This window comes from Calonectris borealis, chromosome 6, assembly GCF_964195595.1.
Source record: "Calonectris borealis chromosome 6, bCalBor7.hap1.2, whole genome shotgun sequence".
NCBI lineage: Eukaryota > Metazoa > Chordata > Aves > Procellariiformes > Procellariidae > Calonectris > Calonectris borealis.
In genome coordinates, this window is record NC_134317.1 from 17917996 (window position 1) to 17936723 (window position 18728).

At 65.6% G+C, this 18728-nt stretch overlaps 1 protein-coding gene across 6 annotated transcripts in view; it reads right to left on the reverse strand.

The window, feature by feature from the left end:
• The window catches only part of TNS1 (tensin 1), a 53886-nt gene extending 38531 nt beyond the window's left edge, over positions 1 to 15355 (reverse strand). For 4 of the 6 annotated variants that reach the window (XM_075152952.1, XM_075152949.1, XM_075152948.1 and 1 more), the window contains exons 1-8: positions 5275 to 5500; positions 2496 to 2545; positions 2004 to 2175; positions 1591 to 1641; positions 940 to 1062; positions 570 to 634; positions 373 to 456; positions 149 to 261 (exon numbers count right to left, since the gene is read on the reverse strand). In XM_075152952.1, coding sequence (XP_075009053.1) covers positions 149 to 261; positions 373 to 456; positions 570 to 634; positions 940 to 1062; positions 1591 to 1641; positions 2004 to 2175; positions 2496 to 2545; positions 5275 to 5493 — 877 coding nt within the window. In that variant the 5' untranslated portion in view covers positions 5494 to 5500. Of the gene's footprint in view, positions 1 to 148; positions 262 to 372; positions 457 to 569; positions 635 to 939; positions 1063 to 1590; positions 1642 to 2003; positions 2176 to 2495; positions 2546 to 5274; positions 5501 to 7473; positions 7513 to 15282 lie in introns of those variants that run through there. The other 2 variants (XM_075152951.1, XM_075152950.1) reach the window with 1 other exon arrangement.
• Positions 15356 to 18728: the final 3373 nt, after the last annotated feature.

Here is an 18728-nt window from a genome sequence, read left to right on the forward strand (position 1 = left end):
GAACAGTCACGGAGAGGAAACAGTCCCTGAGAGGAGAAGGGAAATTCAAATTGCTGAGGAAATTGTGGAAAATGTCCCCCATGCCTGGCTGAGCAGCGTGGGGCAGTGGTGTGTGCGTGGGCTGGGGGGAGGCGTGGGGAGCACCTACCGCCTTTCGACTCAAAGTTGGGGATGCCGTGCATGATGACATGGTGGAGGAAGAGGGGCTTGTTGTTCATCTTGATGCTGCCGGACAGGAGCCCGCTGAAGTAATGGATGTACCTAGAGGGCGGACAGGCAGCTCAGGGGCAGGACCCACAACGGAGCACCCGCCTTGGACCCCCTGCACCCAACCACCTTGGCCATGGGGGCAAAATGCATGCCAGGACCCACCTCTTCTGGGATGGCTGTCCCACTGGCACTACCTTGTCCTCATAGAAGCGCTTCATGGCGAACCTGTCCAGAGCCTGGTCGGCGCTGCAGGGATGAAAGGGTAGATGAGGTTGAAGGAAAGCATCGGCACCAGCACCCTCGCACTGCCGGGATGGAGGTCGGCAGTGGGCCACCCCAGGACCACGTGTCCCTCTCACCTGGCCGAGATGTTGCTGTAGTGCATGTAGGCAGCCACCACCACCCCCAGCCGGCCGCGGTTCCCCTGCGGGCACACAGCAAAAAGGGTGTCATGGGGGCGGTGGTGCCTGCGAGCACCCAGGCACGGCCGTCCCGCAGGCGGGCACGCACACCCCGTCCCTACACACACGCAGCGACCCACACACACACCCCAACCCTTATAGATACACACCAGTGCACACGTATGCCAACTCCTACACACACCCCAGGCCACAAACCACACGTTCCCTGCACCCCTCAGCCTCTGAGGCTGCTCAGTCCCATCCCTGCAGCCCCCTGGCCCCGCCAGACCCCCATCACTGTGTGCCCTGGGGACAGGGTCCGGCCCACCTTGTTGTGCAGCACCACCACATTGTGTGCTGCCGCGTTGAGCCACGTGTCCATGGCTTTGCAAATGCTGCAGATCTTCTCCAGCGCTGGGGTGTGCAGGTCGGGCCACCCAAAATCCAGCACCTGGGTAGTGGTGGGGGACAGCCAGGGGTTACATCCACACCAGGCTCTGCCCCCTCCACAGTCCCCAGCCTGCCGGCGTGTAAAGCCCAGGGCACGGACCTGGGGGGAGCACCACCGCGTTGCCCTGACGTGCCCCTCCCAGCCTTTCCCTCAACCCTGCACCCACAGCCCAGACCCCCGCCCTGGGGGGGCCATCCGAGTCCCAGATCCCAGCCCCGCTCTGGGTCACTCGGCTCAGCTGCCCAGGGCTCCTCCATGTTAATAGGGATGGGGACGATGCCTTAAGGAGGTCTCCAAGAGGCCCCAGTAGCCAGGTTTGGGCTGGGGACGGGAAGCGGGGGTGTTAAGTTGAGACTCCTCAAACTCATTGGGAAGTCCTGGTACTTTCCCTCCCCTGCTCCTCCACCAGCTGGGTGGGATAGAAAGGGTGGCTGTTCCTCCCCCAAACAGCTTGCAGCAGGGAGCTGGTCCCGCAGACAGCCCTGCCCCGAGCCCCGAGCCCCTCTGCTCCCCACAGCTGCAACCCACCTTGGGGTGAAGTTTGCTGATGTCATGTCTCCGCTCAGAGAGGTTGAAAAGCTTCAGGGAAGAGGAAAGACAGAGTGAGGGGACACCTTCCTCCCTCACTGCCACCCCCACCTCTTCCTCACTTTAAATCCTCCCCAAATCCCCCCGTGAGAGGCTTCCCCAAACACATTAACCCAAGTAACGCCTTGCCATGGAGCAACGCAGTGGCCAAAAACTCCCAGGGGGCCCAAAAGGGACTGGAAAGCTTCAAGGAAAGAAAAAATCCATCCGTCATGGTGCAAAGACCCCCCTCACCAGAGTCAAGCCCAGCCGGAGGCAAGGATGCAGCACCCATTCCCTGCAGCACCCTGTCCCCCATCCTGAGCACCCCAGCCCCTTCCCCAGCCTGGAGGGGAACCAGCCGTGTCCCTCACCACATAGTTGTCCCCATGCTTGGACTTCAGCATGTGGGCCACCTCGCGGAGGTTGCTGCAGAAGCTCTGCTCCTCGGCCGCGCTGGGGTAGGAGACGGCGATGATCCGCTCCGTGATGTACACCAGGTCCAGCTCGCAGCTGCTCTCCATGGCCGCGGTCAGGCTCATGCTCCTGGGCAAGAGAGTGGACCGCCGTCAGGACATGGCATGGGGAGGGGATGCTGTGACCCTTCCCCACCCTGCACGGCCCCTGGGGTTAAGTGAGACGGGCTGGGACGCAGCAGCAGGGCTGCCCACAGCCTTTCCCCTGCTCCCAGCCCCATCGGGGTGTCTTGGGGACCCCAGCTTGGGGATGATGGGTCTTAACCCCCATGTCTTCTCCACGGAGAGCATCTCCCAGCTGTAGCACATCTAGAGAAGCAAAGTGTTGGCTGGGGGGGAGGTTCAGGCAGGGAAGAGATGGTCACCAGAAGGGGAAACTGAGGCATCTACCTGGATGTTTTGCGGCGTGACTGCCCGCTCCTGGGGGATTTTGTGGCATCCTAAAGAACCAGAGAGGAAATGCGAGTTATTGCCCTGACCCAGCCCGCGGCCAGCACAGGGGTCCTGCTAGAGCCAGGTGTGATGGTGCTGCCGGAGCATCCCACCCCCGCCACATAACACAAAATATTTGGCCGTCTCCAAATCCCACCCGCTGAGCATCCTGGTGGCACCAAAAGCCCCAATGGCACCACCATGCCCCCACCATGGCCACAAGCAAAACCCAGCTCTCGCAACCCCAGCGTGGCTGGGGCCAGCCACCACGGGCACTGCAGGGCCGGTGCCTTGGCACAGGATCCCAGAGGGGCTTTGAGGAGGATGGTCTGGGTGGGGGGACATTCTCAGGCATGTCACGAGTCCCTCTGGTCTCAGCCAGGCTCCGGGCACACACCTGGCAGGACAGAGTGGCTTTGGCCCTGCCCGGGGCAGGGGCAGGTTCGCTGCCCAAGCGGCGGCGAGGAGCCAGCCAGGCACGACGGTTTGCTTTGGCCCCGGCTCTGCAGAGCCGAACGCCGGGAGGAAATGTTTGAGCTCTCGGAGCAGGAAACTTCTATTTATGCATGTTCTCCGGCCTCAAGAATTTCATCTGCAGCCGGTTTGCTTGGTGACTTCGTGACCTCAGCCGAAAAACAAAGCAGGGTTTCCAAAAAAAACCGCTAAGGAAAAACACACTCACACCTCATTAGTTTTAGTATCTCCAGCTAAGAAGCAGCAGTCATTTAAAGACTCATCTCGCGCAGGCAGCACATCCCAAGCCCCCGGAAGGATCCAGAAACAAGAGATGCACCCCACAGCCAGCTCCTGGCATGTCCCTTTTGTCCCCGGGGCTGTGGGACCTGCTGCCACCCTCCTCGGGGCTGCAGCTCCTGCAACCGGCACGCCAGAGGCGACAGGACGAGGTGGGAGAGGTTTCCCTGGCACCCTTCGCCCGCCGTCTCCCACCCGGCTGCTCCCATGGGCAGCTGGCGTCACCCTCCATCGGCCTCGCGTCCCCCTTTCAAGGTCAGGCTGCCCGGCGGAGCAGAGCCGGGCTCGGCAGCCCGCGGGGGCCGGGGACAGCGGTCTCCCCTCCCAGCCGCAGCCGCTCCGGGAGGCGGCAGTCCCGTCCGAGCACCGCTGGGCGGGCAGCAGTGACAATCCCCACCCAGGTTGTCCCCAGGGTGCCCCAAATCTCCTGCTCAGCCCAGAAACCCCCCAGCATCGCTGGGGGCAAAGAAGGAGTTAAAATGCAGCAAAAAGAGAGGTAAAACCTCTCCTGGATAGAGCCAGGGTGTGTGGAGCAAGCTTGAACCTGAGTGTGGGCTCATCCCTGTGTCACCCACTGGTGACCGGGATGGGATCCCCACCACGGGCTCTGCTCTGCCCCAAACCTTCGTAGCAGGAGACGGGGTCCCACACCCACCAACCAGGGGAGCCCCAGCAGCCCCTGTCACCCCACCCAGCTGCAGCAGCCCCCCCCAGCCGCAGCCTTGCCCAACGGAGGAGCTGACATGGGGCAACCAGGACTCACCCCCCTCTCCTGCATGGGGAAACTGAGGCACGGGAGGGTGAGCAAGGAGGGGACGCCAGAGCCCCTCTCCCTCTCCATACCTTGACAGCAGCGAGACCCTTGCTAATCCATTTCCATGGCATGGTGGCTCCGCTCCCAGCACCCTCCCAGCCCGGGGGAGCGGGTGCCCGCAGCCAGAGCCCTCCAGCGTCCCCTGCCCCAGCAGGAGCCCCCCGGCTCTGCCCTGCTCCCCCCCCGAATCTAACCACAGCCGCGCTGCCGTCTCTGCTGCCAGTCCCTGCATGAGGAAGAGTCAGCCCGCGATCAGCTGATAGGAGCAAGCACTCGCGTTATTAAACGCTCCTGCCCACCACCTGGGCAGACCCTGCAAAGGTCCCCTCTGGAGCAGAGACCCCGGCCAAGCCAGTATGTCCCAGTCCAGCCCAGCACAGGACAGGCTGGTCTTAGCCACGTTGGGTTGAAGACTCCCCTGCCAGCCCCATCGAGCATCCACCTCCGAGCCCCCGGCTGGCTCAGCGTGTCCCCAGGCTCTGGGCGGCTTCCGAAACCCGCAGGTCCCTTCTGCTTGGAAAGGGAGATGCAAGACACGAGAAAGGCTGTGGAAATACGGGGAAACTTCCCAAAAGAGAGCAAAGCCAGCAAAGGGGGCTCCTGACTGTCCTGCTGGATTTTCTTTCTCCAGTTGGGAGAAGGGTTGGAAGCATGTCCTGGACAACCAAAGGGATGGGGCAAAGCTGGCTCCCAGCTGAGGAAGGCTTTCACCCTCTTCCTCATGGGAACCACTCTGCCTCCATCCCTCGGGTCCCAGCCCCGGCACGCAGGGAGGCCGGCGAGCTGGCTGCGGGCGGGGGGAAGCCGTCCGCGTTGATTTTGGCAGTGCGTTTGTCTACACTGTCTTAGCAATTTCATGTCCACAGATTAAATAACATATCCCCGGCTCCGAGACAGGAAAGCCGGCTTTGCGGCAAAAGCCCCGGCCCCGCCTCCGCTGGCTCTGCCACCGCCTCTGCCACCGACCCTGGGCACCTCGCTTGGCCTTTGGCACGGACATCATCACCTTGGCTGGCAGGGAGGGAGGGTTGGGAGGTCCCAGGGATGTTGGGGGACCACAGGGGCATCCCAGGCTGAGGGATTTTGGCGGCGGGGGGTGCTTGCGGCAATGGAACAGGCACAAGTGACCCCCCGGGAGGTCTCGAGGCAGAGATCAGCCTCAGCACTTACCAGGGCATCTACCTGCTTCGTGATGCTCTCCCCCGGGGACGGCTGCAGGCAGGCAGGCAGGAGGAAGAGGAGGGTGAGAAAAAGGCAAGCGAGAGAGAAGGAGAGAGAGATTGAGAGAGAGACACGCACACAGAGCGGGGTCAAAAGTTCCCCCTGGCTATTTCTGGCCCTTCCTAGGAAATGCGCCGCGGTCCCGTTTCCTTCCCTGCCCGCCAACATGTCCGCTCTTCCTCGAAAACCAAGTGCGGAGCAGGGGCGATGCTCAGGTACCAAGGGAGCTGCCGTCCTGCCTCTCGGCAGCCGCCCCCCACGCTGTCACGGATGGAGAGCGCTCGGCCGAACCCTGCGCCCGCTCCACGGCGGGCACCCAGTGCCCCCCACACCTCCGGGATCCCATCCGGATCCTCCATGGTCAGACCCCACAGCCAGGAGGTAAACAACGGGGCGAGCCCGGCACGGCCCCACACCCAGCCTGGCCGCCGGCCACCAGCAGGCCCAGCTCCCCGAGATAAACCCGGGGCTGGCCAAGGACCCCAGCGGGAGCAGAGCGGGGGTCCAAGATGCTCAAAAAAGGGGCAAATTTGGTGACACGTCACTGGAGTCCGCAGAGAGCTTTGAAATGGGGCAGGGGACAGGAATTAACTTCTCGGGGTCGGGGAGAGATTCCGGACCCCAAATACAGGGAGCAGAGGACAGATACCTCTGCCTGGGGACAGCTGGTTGGGGTGCCCGGGGGTTGCACAACAAAGGGACCCAGCTGGGTGGCTTATGGGGGTCTTGGGACCAGGGGGACAGAGGGGACCCCCGAGACCAAGCTGTTCCTGTCCTGGCAGTGGGGCCAGCGCTGCCATTTCCAGCCACGAGACAGGGCAAACCCCTTTCGATTTCCTCCTGAAGCCGCAGTAACGGTTCCAGCTCAAAGCCAACATGTTTTTGCTGATGATAAGTGCCCAAGGAGGCTGGCAGGGACGGGGGGGTGCAGGCAGAGATTAAACCCGGGGCAGATAACCACCACGGGGCCCCGGGGCGGGCAGCACGCTCTGCTCCCACCCCATCCCCTCGCTCGCTTGGGCTCATGCGCCACCCTCATCAGCTCGCAGAGGGCCATCCCCTAAACCCACTTTTTGGGTGAGACCCCTGCCCGGCTATGGGGTGCCCAGCCCAGGGCCCCACGTGGGGCACAGCCACCCCGGCACTGCCAGGCTGCCAAGCCCAGAGATGAAACCCTGCCAGGGCCTCCTCTCCCCGGCGCCTGCCCCAGCAAGCCTTGGCACACGTCCGGAGCAAGAAGGAAGGGCGGCCGCGCCAGCCCGGGGCCATGCCAGCCTCCCCGCCACCACGTGCCCGCTCTGCCCTCCACCACAGGCACGGCTGGGCTGGGGATGGGGCAGGGGGGCTGCTCTGCCGGCAAGATGCTGCCTGGTGGGCACCGCCGTGTCACGCTTCCCAAACCTCTGCCCCGGGCATGGTCCTCCTCCCGGCACCATCCCGGTGCCCTGCCATCCCCGGAGCTCTGGTCCGGAGCAGCGTGGCAAGGGAGCACAGCTGCCCACCCAGCGCCCCCGCGCCCGCCCTCCCCAGGATGAACAGGGTGAACGGAGATGGGGCGCCCAGCTGTTTTCCCGGTGTCCGGAGAGGACAGGGTGGGAAGGGCTGTGCGTCGCCCTGGCCCCGGTTGCTCATTAAAGGTCCCCAGGAGAGACAAAAGAAGGGGGTGACAATAACAAGGGCTGCAAACACGCGGCCTTGGGCGCCCCGAGCCAAAGGCACATCTGGTAGAGCCATCTCCGGGCATGCAAGAAACCTCCCCGCCTCTGGCCAGGGAGGGGAGGCCCTCGGTACCGGGGGACCCCAGAGCCCAGGCTGGTCACGTCCCACCTGCCTGTCCCTCCCAGCAACCTCGCAAGCCCCTCTTCCCTGAAAGCTCCAGCTCCAGGAGTCCCGTGATGCCCCAACTCATGCTGCTCAGACATGGGATGCCCTGCAGCCAGCAATGCTGGGGGGTGGGGGCACAGCCCCGAAATGCGGGGGTGCCATTACCCCCAGCACAGGACCCCTGTGGTTTTGGGGGCGGGGGACTCACACTCTGAAGCCCCAGGGAGAGAAAGCCCCATGCCCAGTGCAGAACAGGGTGTCCCGTCCCACCCAGCGTCCCCAGAGCCCTGCCTGCCACCCATGGCTCACGGAGGGGTCACTTACCGGTTCATAGTTGACAGTGGGGGAGCAGGGGGTCACAGCCTGCAGGGAAGCAGAAAAAGGGCAGGATTAGTCCCTGCAGCCCCCAGCCCAGCATGAGACATGGGAAGGGGCCGGGCTGCAGCATCCACCCCCCACCCCGAGCAAACCCAGCGTCCGCCCAAAGGGGTGACAGGGGCACCCGCGGCCCACAGCCCAGCTGCCCTGGGCAGGAGCACAGGCAGCATCCCAAGGTCAAGGCCGGGCTCCCTAGTACCGGGAGCGGGCTCGGGGCCATGGCAGCGGTGCCATTGGTCCTCAGCCAGGGAGCCTGGGCAGCCCCAGCCCTGGGTGGGCACGGTGGGGCACGGCATGGCGCAGGGCGGCTGCCTGATGCCAAGAGCAGCTCCTGGAACAAACCCCAGCCCAGCCTCGTGAGTGCTCCTGCAGCCGCCAGCTGAACAGCCCGGCTATTGTTACCTTAATTACCAGCAGCAATTACTGACAATTAACCTTGGGTTTTGCGTGCACCCCAGTCCGCCGGGAAGCAGCAGCACGCCAGGGTGGGAGCGGCAGCACCTTGTTTGTTGGTGCCGGGGGCGGCAGGAACAGCCGCTCCAGCCCCGCGTTGGCCCGGCGATGCCGGCGGTGGCGGGAGGGTGCGATTCGGAGCACCTCGTCCCCTCCGAACCCTCCCGTGCGTCCCCAGGAGCGGTGACCCCTGGCCAGCCATCCCCTGCCCTGTCCCAGCATCGAGCCAACGTGCCAAACACCACTCAGGGGCTGGTCCCCCACCATGGCAGCATGGGGATCCCCCGCACCCCGCTCAGCCTCCCCTGTCCTGAGCCATAAAAAGCAGGATTTGCCCCAAGCACCCCAGTCGGAGCACCCAGATCCCACCCCATCCCGATCCCCGCGGAGCGATGCCCAGCGCCTGCCCCTTCCCCAGTCACCGGGCCCGTTCCCATCCCGCCTCCCTGTTTTCTTCGGGGATTCCTCCTCCTCCAGCTCCCTTCCCCTGCGCATTATTATTATGATTTTATTCTAATGCAGAAACGCTTCCATAAAAGGCCCCTTTCCCTGCCCCGCGGCGCTGGCCCCGCGCCAGCCTCCCTGGAATGTTCTCCGGCAGCGAGCCGCCGCGGACGGGGCCGGCGAGGGCCGCCCTGCGTCCCGCACTGTGCCCCGCACACCACCCCGCTCTTCCCCCCGGGATGCTCAACCGAGGGCCCCTGGCCCCCACCCAGCCCCAGCTCCCGAGGCCGGTGATGGGGGGAGATACGCAGCTGCCCCCCCATGGTGGTCCCACAGACAGGTAGGGTCCATGCCCACCCCTCCTCTGCTGTCGGCACCAGGAGGTTTGCAGGCTACAAATGCTCCTTCAGCTGGAGAAGGGAGAAAACTGGGGTGCCCATGGTTGTATTTCCCTGCCCTAGCGGATTCTCCAATGTCTAATATGGGCTTGTGCTCACCCGACACCGCTCCTCCCATCCACAGGAGACACCAACCCGGGCTGTATGGCACTCTCTCATCCCAGAAAGGCAGTTTTATGAGGTCTGCGGGAACGTAACGCTGTTTTCAGCTTCCGTCACTCTCTCACATTTGGCTCAAACACGCCCCGGGTTCAAGGAGAAGGGGGAAGACCCTGCCCCAGGCAGCAGACCCCTTCCTAGGGAAGCCAAGCTCCTGACCCAGGGGTGCAGGAGCATCCGTCCTGCCCCACGGGACCGGTGAGAGCACCACGGCAATCCCCAGGACCGCCGCCACCTCCATCCCCAGGGACCCCCACAACCCCAGGTGCAGGGAAGGGTGGGAAGGCGGGGGGACCTGAGCACCCCCGTTCCGGGCTTCGCCTCGCTGCGGCAGACACAGCGGCCTTTCTTCTCCCCCCCACCGGTGTTTGCATTCCTGCCGTCCGGCCCCCGCCGCCACGACCCCGCCGCCCGGCAGCCCTGCCCAGGAATGCAAGGAACGAGGCGCAGCGGGGCTGCCGCCCACCCCACCAGCCCCCCACGGCCCCCCAGGTCGCAGCCCCTTCCCTCCCAGCAGCCACATCCCGTGAGCCGACACTTTGAGACCCGGGTTTTGCCAAGAAGCAAAATCAGTTTCCCAGTGAACGAGGCCCCACAGCCACAAGTGGTGTGGACTCTGATGTCTCGTAAAGGGCTGGGCACACCCGGCAGCCTTCCCCTGGAGAACAGCGATGGGCTCACTTGCTCACAGCCAGCTGTCACCATACCTAGAGAAACTCCATACCCTCGAGATGTCCAAGCCCAGAAGTAAACTCCTGGTCAGCAAACCCCTGGCAGCCCCTGGCCACACTGCCCCAGGGCAGAGTAGGGAGCCCTCCTCCACCAAACCCCACCAGCTGCAGCTCGGGGACCAGCCTCTGCACCCCAGATCCCTGCCAGGACTTCGGCACCAGTTCACAAGCACTGAGTGAGGCTGGAGGGATGCAGACATCCACCACGTACGCGCTGATGAGACACCCCACAGCCGTATCCATGCTGCAACCACCGCTTGCACCTCCCTTCCTCCCAAATCCTTCCTCTTCCTCCTCCTCCTCCCTCAGCAAAATAAGCCCTGAAGCCGCGGAGGTGCCCAGGGGCATCGCCAGGTGCTGCTCCAGCCGGAGCATCCCCGCGGGTTGTAGCCCTGGCCCGCGGGATGCCAGCGGGGCTGGGGGAAGACAAACCTCCACGGAGCGGCCCTGCGGTTCGGGAGCAGGCTGGGTCAGTGCAGCACTGGGCATGGGGCAGGCTGGGGGAGCGCCGGGGTCCCCCCCGGCCGGGCTGCCGGAGCCAAGCGAGCGCTGGCCCACAGCCCACAGCACGGCCCGCCTGGCTGCCGGTGGGCGATGCAGGCCCATCTCTGACGCATATCCCTTCCTTTGGGTGGCGGTTTTTGTTTTTCCCTTCCCCAGGAGCTCTGATAAACATTCCCGAGTCGGCCGATATCCGGGCCGGTGCTGACCCTTGCGATGCCGGGAGCAGCCGCAGCGCCAGCCACCCCGGCCCTCGTGCGGACCCCGGCGCGCTGGAGCTGCTTTCCACAGCCAGGCACAGACACCGGCAAGCCAGCCCGGCTGGTGCGGTCGGAGCCGGAGACGTGCTGTCAAAAGGGACCCCCCAGCATCCCAGACGCCCCCCAGCAAGCCAGCATCAGGCACAGCCCTCCTGGCTCCCCTACCCAGAAGGGATGCGGACCCCAAAAGAGGGGAGCAAGGCACCGTATTCGCTCCAGCCCCCAGGAAGGGGGTCCCCTGCCCAAACCACCCTGCGGGCTGGAAACGCGGTTGCCAAAGAGGATGGTGACTCAGTGGCCAGATCGGCGTCCCTCGGCTGGGGAGGCACCAATGCCAGCTCAGCCCACGTCACCCCATGGGGGGACCTCTTCCTCCCTAGCAAGGTCGTCTGAGCTTTGTGCCACCCACGTCCCAGCTGGGCTGTGCATCACCTCCCCATGCACCCCACGGCTCTGTGCTTACCCCGAGACCCTGCCCCAGGCAAGGGGGGTCCCAGGGACAGCCACGGGCCGCAGCAACCCCTCAGCTGGCCCCAGAGCCCTTCCCCTGCTGGCCAGCCCCTCCAGCCCTGCCGCAGCCACCAAGCCCTCCCGAACCCGCTCTTAGCCGCAGTGTGGGGCAGAGCGGGAGCCCCATTCTGGCACCCCACAGCAAAAGGCATTTTAAGGGGACAAGTTGGGGCCACCAAGTTGGGGACATCACAGAAGGTTTTCTCCTCTCCAACACCCCTGTTCCCCCCTTCCCGGTGCGACCAGCCGCAGCATCCTTCCCCCTACCAGCCATAAGGGCCTATAGGGTCCAGGCTCAGAGAGTGCCCCTCCGGCCACCTCCCTGCCCTGCACAAAGGTCAGGTCCCCCCTGCCCACACCACGTGCTGCCTGCTCCTGCCCTCACATTTCTCGCAGCTCTGGCAAATCTCCTGTTTATGCAACAAGTCCCCGGCGGGAGGACGGCATGTTTCCATCCGCGCCCGCTCCCCCCTCGCCCCAGCTCCACCCTGCCCGGCACAGCCCCGGTGTGCGAGGCACGGGACGGCCACGCGGAGCCCTGGCCCCCCGGCACAGGGGTCCCGGGGAGGGGGCGGCACCCCAGCACCAGGCAGCCCCTCTCTGCCCCCACCAGCGCTCAGGACTCTGCTGCTTTGGGGGTTTCTCCCCTCGGCTGGGGGTAACCGGTGGCTGTGCCGAAGGGCCAGGGAGCGGCTTGGCCGGCGGCTCAGAGTGAGTCAGGCTGGGCTGACGCCGGGGCACGGAGGTCTCGCCTCTCCCAGGCTTCCCTCTGAGCATCCCCGGCCCGCCCCGCAGCTGGGCCAGGGACTGTCACCGTACCGTCCCCTCCGTGCCGGCATGCCTGGCAGGGCCCGTGCCAGGGCAGAGGCCACCGGGCTGCCGTGCCTCTGCATTGCCCAAAAGATGCTGATGCTACCCAGGGAGGGTACCGCACAGCAAAGCATCACCACTGTGCCACGGATGTCCCCCAAGCAGGGACGGACCCCATCCCCTCTGTCCGTCCCCCCCCCAGTACGTCCCCAGGGAGCTGCCCCATGGCCCATCCCTGCCAGGAAGGCGGCAGCAGGGCCAGGACAGAGGTCACACAGTGCACCCAGCCCTGCAGATCGGGGCTGAGATACCGCGGGGGACACCAGCCCCTCCATCCCACAGCGGCCCCGGGGGCCACCACCGGCACCCCAAGACCCATGGCACGGCCGGGAGGGCTCCCAGCAGTCTACAGCTGGCCAGGCCAGCAGCCCTGCACGGAGAGACGGGACAGGGAAGGCAACACACAGGGAAGCTCCAAGGGGTTGCGATGGAGGCAGCGGAACCAAAATAGCCCTGGTTTCAACCCAAATAAGGGGAGGTCCTGGCTCCGGGGCAGTTTGAGCAATTGGCCCCAGGGTTGCCAAGTGCCGACTAGGGGAAGGGGGAAGAAGGTAGCATCCCCTTGTTTGGGGGAAAATGAGTTTTTTTGGGGTCAGAAGGGGGACAGAGGTGCCTCTGCATGCCCAGGACAGGGGCTGGCCCCGCTCTGCCAGCAGGCGCTGGCTCGGCACGGGGCCGGCCGCAGGCAGGGATGTGCTGTGCTCCAGTGCCTAAAAAGGCAACATCTGCAGGCAGCGGGTCTGGATCCGGCCCCGTGGGCCAGCGCCTGCCTGGCACCGGCCCCACAGCCCCTGCCATGCCCTGCTGCCAGCACCCACCCCCGGGGCCTGCCCCCCCACTGCCTCCCATGGGGACCCCACAACCAGCCTGCCCCACGGGAGAGCACAGGGGTCCCCCCGGCCCCTCATCAACCCCCCTGGCCCCAAACCGGCCACTGGGATTGGCCAGGGAGCAGCTCCCGCACCAGGGATTGGCCAGGAGCAGAATCACACTGGGATTGGCTGGGACACAGTCTGCTGTAGGGGGCTTCACCAGGATTGGTCCACACACAGGTTCTTACATCGGATTGGTCAGTGCATGGATTCTTACATGGGATTGGGCAGCAACTGGATTCTCACCTGGGATTGGTCAGTGCATGGATTCTCACACAGGATTGGCCAGCACATGGATTCTTAGATGGGATTAGTCAGTGCATAGTTTCTCACACGGGATTGGTCAATAAATGGATTCTGACATGGGATTGGTCAGAGCACTGATTTTCATGCAGGATTGTTCACAGCAGTGATTCCAGCACGGGATTGGTCAGTGCATGGATCCTCTCATGGGACTGGTCAACAAATGGATTCTGACATAGGATTGGTCAGAGCACGGGTACTCGCGTGGGACTGGCCAGCACACGGGCCCATAAGCAAGCAGGTTGGCTGTGTGAGCCCTGAGCGGGACCCTGTCCCACAGATCCCCTCTGCCCGCTGGCGGGGCACCAGGCAAGCCCCATCCCTAGCCAGAGAGACCCCACCACAAGCTTTGGGCTGCCCCACAGCATCAGGGGCACCTGTCTGTGCCCATGGGGCTGTGACCCACCTCAAGAGGTGGTCAAGGTGCTAAAACAAGCCCTGGCTTCCCCAGGGGGTCTATGCCCCAGAGCACGGACCCCAGGGGCTCCCCTCGTGGGGGAAAGCCCTGAGCAGATGGGACTGGTGTCAGTGCTGTGTCCTCGCCCCAAGGCATGGAGCTGAACATGCTGCAGTGAAACTGAACCACTGAGCAGCACCTCCAAAACTGGTGTCCCCCATCTATGGTGTCAGTGGGGGTGGAAATAAGAGGGGGAAGCAGAGATGGAGCCACTCCCCCCTGCGCAGGGGCCGTGCCGTGGGGCTGCTTTTCCCCCTGCGCCCCAACACCCAGCGGGGTGGCTCCGGCGCTGATCGGGGGGCTGCTGGCACTGTGACAGGATGCTCCGGGGATGGGCTGCGCGAGGCCAGGCATGGGACGGTGGCAAAGGAAGCAGGAGGGTGGCCCCGGGCAGGGCACAGCTCTGCTCCGGCAGCCCTCCCAAACTAGTCAGGGTGCAAACGGACCCCTCGGCTCGGGACCCCAAAATGGGGGGACACAGAGGGGCACAGCGCCCTGCCTGGGGGTGGTGGGGGGGCCAGCAGCCCCGCGGGGCAGCACCAGCCCTGTGCTTCCTGAAGCAGGGGCCAGCGGGATCACTAACAGAGAGGTTTCGTTAGAGAGGGGGCTCGTTTTCTCCTGACCCACTTTCCCCGGGGGTGTCACCCCCCAGGGATGGCTTCAGACGCCAGGCAGGACACACGCAGCCCTCCCAGTGCCACCACGCTGTAAAGACAAGGGGTGCCTGCTTGGGTGCCCCCCCAGCATCCTCAAACTCATCATGCGGCAGATGCCACCCCAGCACCCTCCATGAGGACCCAGGGGGTGCAGCCACTGTCACCTCCCTGCCCTGCCAGCTGCCCCCAGCACCCGCACCGGGGTCACGAGTCCCGCAGCGGGGGCTGACCCCGACGCCGAGCGGGATCTGGCGCCCCAGGAACGGCGCAGTTCTCTTTTTTTTTTCCTTGTTTTCCCCTTAAAAACCAAGAGGGCTGATGCCTCGCTCGGCCGTTTCCTCTCCCAGGAGCACAGCCCAAAAACATCTGCGCCGGGACCTGCCCTGCCGGATTTAACCCTCTGCGGGCCCGGCGGCGCCGAGGGGCCGGGGGTCCCTGCCCGGGGGCGGGGGGAGCGGGGCTGGCACCCGCCGGGGCTGCCGGGCTCCTCGCCACTCATTAACCCGGGGTTTAACCATTGACGGTCCCGCGGCGGGACCGGGACGGGGGGGTTAACCCGTGGGCTGCCAGGGTGTCCCGGCCCAGGGGCTGCTCCTCTCGTGTCCCCCCTCCCCGGGGTGACAGGCACCCGCCCGGCATCGCCCAGCCGGCGGCGAGGTGGGAGCGGGGTGTCGCGGGAGGACCCCGCTTTCCCGCGCAGCCCTCGCTCCCCAGGGACAGGTCCCTACGCACTTCGGAGGGGAGGCAAACCCCAGCGCCTGTGTGTCCCCCTCCGGGCCACCCTGCGGGTCACCGCCCCGCGAGGTGGGGAGGTGGGCACCGGGGGCACGGCCCCCACCAAGCTGCTCACGACTCCCAGCCGGCAGCAAACCGGCCCTCACCCCCTCCCCAAATCCTCCTCCATGCGAGCACCGCATTGCCCCCTCCAAGCCCACCCTCACCCCGAGATCCCTTCTGGGGACCGACAACTGGGGACCCCCCAACACGGGGGGGGGGCAGCACCCCCCCAACCACGCACCACCCCATCACCGCTCGGATGTCACGCGTGGCCCCCGCCCCCTGAAGTGATGCCACCCCCCGCAGCACACAAGCCCCCTCGGGGGGGGCTGAGGACCCCCGTCCCCTCGCCGCCCGCCCGTACCTGGTTCATGACGCTCCCGAAATCCATCCGGGGTCTCGCCTGCCTACATCCGAAAGGGACGGCAGCGGAGCCTCACCTGGCCCGGGGGGCGCGGGAGGCGGCCGGGGGGCGGCAGGGGGGGGTGGGGGGGGCAGGCGGGAGCCCGGCGTCGCCCGGGCGGGCAGGCGTGAAGGCAGACTGCAGGCAGAGCCCCCCTCCCTCCCCGGGCCAAGCCTGGAGAAGGAAGGAAGGAAGGAGGGAGGGAGGAGGGAGGGGAGGGAAGGAGGGGGAGAGACCGAAGGATTTCGCTCCCCGCAAAGCGGGACCCCGGCGATGGAGGGGCACAGGGGGGTCCCGCCGGTCCCCTCCTCCCCTCCGCACCCCCGGGGCGGCCGGGGGCTGGGGAGCCCGGGGGCGCCGGCCCCGGCCCTGGGGAGGAAGGGGGTCCCGGGCGGCTTTTTCCACCGCTCCCCTCCCTCCTCCCGCTCCTTCTCCCTCTTTCTTCTCCTCTTCCCTCTCTCCCCAGCTGCACGGCGCGCTCCAAGTCCAGCCCCGCTCCGCTCCCCTCGCCTCCCCCAAAAATGCCCTTAAAGGCAACCGGGAGCCAGGCTCGGGCAGCTGCCCCTGGGCGAGGGGTGCCGGCAAGTGAGCAGACCCCCTCCAAAAACAAAATACCCTCCCACACCTCCGCCGCCTGCCCCTGCAAAGCGCCTCGCACCCCGTGCCGAGGGGCCGCGGCGGGCGGCGGGGCGCAGCGGGGTCGGGGCCTTATCGCCCCGCGTGACGCCACTGGCGTCCCCGTGCCCTTGGCGGGGGGGTGGCAGGGACGGGGGTGTGGGGCCCTGCTTGGGGCCTTTTCTGCTTGGCACCCCCTGGCACGACTTGGTCCCCCCCTGCCGCGCATAGGACAGGGTGCCCGATCAATGTCCCTTGGGTGCCCCACACCCCCAGTTTTGGGGGGATGTGAAGATTTACCAGCCCACCTCCCAATGAAAAAGTAAAGCCAAAATGCTGTAAAAGCCCCGTCTGTCCCTCAGCACATGGAGCCACACCAGTCCCCGTTCGCCTGTCCCAAACCCGGGGTGTGCCCAGCATCCCCCGTGCCTTCCTCCCATCTCCCTTCCTCCCCCTCCTCCTCCTTGGGGGCTCTGTGTGGTGATGGATGGAGCCCTGCTCTCCCCGGCCATCCCTGGGGCAGCCCAGCCCCGGCCCTGCTGCACGAGCAATTGTTCAGTGCCGGGAGACCCGGGAGCGAAGGGGGGAAGCCCCCGGCAGTGCAGGGCAGGGGGGAGCCCACCCAGCAGTGCCCCACAGAGCAGCGAGCCGGCCGGGGAGGTGGCGAGCCAGGCACCCGGCCCAGTGCTGTTGACATTTTCTCGCCCAACGCCTCCCCGTTCCTGTTTGTGTTTCCGTCCTCATGCTGCAGGCTCAGCCAAAAGGCCAGGGCTGGCTCTGCCGGCATGGGGCAGAACCCCAGGGACCCCTCCTGCCTTGCCACCCCCCCAAAAGTCACCAGGGAGGGGTTGGTGGTGAGGGGCTCTCCCTCTGCCCTCCTCCAAGACTCCCGTAAGATGCATCACCCCTGTGAGTGCAATCCCACTCCACCAGATCCTGCCCAGCCCCTCCATGCCTCAGTTTCCCCAGCAGCTGGACAGTACCGTGGGACAGGAGCACAGAGAGGCACCGGCGGAACCTTTCCGCTGCCGAGGATGAAGCACCGGAGCCCCGACATCCCCGGGGGGCTCCTCCTCACCCCCCTCCTGAGCAATCGCCAGCCCTACTGCCCTACCCAGCACCCAGGGGCACGGGGCCGGACCCCAACAGCCACCACTCTGGTGACAAAATCACCCCACCAGGATCCACTGGCACGCCCAAATAAGCCCCCCCAGCACCACAGCCCTCTAAAAGCAGGCATCCCAAAAAGAGGGGAGCGCTGCGACTGGGATGGAGGAGCAATGAACGCCCTGCACCAGGGGAGCCGGGCACAGACCCTGGCTCAGCTCCAGCACAGACCCCTGCACAGACCCCCCCAGCCCCGGCTCCTCGGGAGATGGCCATGGGACGGCTCCCGAACCCTGGGAAACACCACCAGCGGAAGAGCCGGGGCCAGATGGGAAAGTATCAGCGGCCAAGCGGGATGGAAGTGAGTGGGTGAGCGAAGGGCACTGACAGCACGTCCCCATCCCCGGGGAGGTGATGGGAGCCTTCCCCTGGGGAGATGACGTGTCCCCTTCGCAGGACACGGCCAGAGAAGTCCTGACAATGTCCCTGAACTCCAGCCACCAAATACCTCCCGGAGCCATCGGGGCCAAAGCACCGGTGGGAGCAGGACCAGCGGTCGGCCAAGTGTCTCTGGTGGCTCCTGTGCCCCACGGGCACCCCCAGAGAAACAAGCCCCCACCTGAACCAGCTCCTCCGCAACCCAAAACAAGCACCCTTGAGCATCACAACCCCAGATCCTGGCGGAAAAAGGGGGACCCAGGGACCAGGCACCAGGGGGGTAATCTCTGGACGTGAAAGCACACAGGGTCTGTAGACCTCCTTCTTGAGCCAGACATTTCGGTTGGTTTGGGGTCACTGCCACCCCTTGGAGGGTGCTGGGGGTCCCCGGGGACCCATTGCCCTTCCCGGGGCAGGTCCCAGGAGGGGTGGCCATGGGGGATGCAAAGTCATCCAGGAAGGGAGAAAATCAACGGGAAACGAGGAGCCCCTGTCCAGCCCAGATCCTGCGTCCCACCACTGCAGGGCCCTGGGGAGCTGGATCTGGCCCTCGGAGCCCCCGAGGAGGGAGGCTGGTGGTCCCTGCTGCCTTGGGTGACACCTCCCGGGCCAGCCCCAGCCAGCATTCACCAGTGCAGCGAGCGTGGGCGGTCCCAGCATCCCCGCTCCCTTGCTCGTCCTCCCTGCGCCCAGCAGCACCCGGAGGGTGCAGAGAAGGGCCCCAGCTCCTCTGAGCAGCCGAGCCCCCCCCCCCACCCCGGAGCTGAAAGAGGCCAAATATTTGGGTGGTGACGTAAAGAAGGGGAAAAAGGAAAGAAGGAGGAAAAAAAAAAACAGAATCCCCTCCAGGACCCGCTGCGCAAACACGACCTCGCACGGCACCGGGGCAGGGCTGACCCCCGCAGCCCCCCATTCCGCTACTCCGGCTGGGCCCGTGCCAGGGCCAAGGACACATTCCTGCGGCATTCCTGCCCCCCCCGCCCGCTCTGTTGTGGAGACCAGGGGTGTTGCTAATTAGCTGTCCTGAAGCGCTGGAGGGGTGGCTTTTAACGGGGCATGGGGGACAGGGACGGGACGGGCAGCTCCCCATGTGACTGGCACGGCATCCCCTCCGCTGTGCCGGGAGGAGGCAGCAGGGCAGAGTGGCTGGGGCAGTGAGTGGGGATGGGACAGCCACATGTCCCCTCGTGCAAGCCCACCACAGCTGGGACATGGATGTCCCCTCCCTGCAGCCCCCGCTCCTGGCA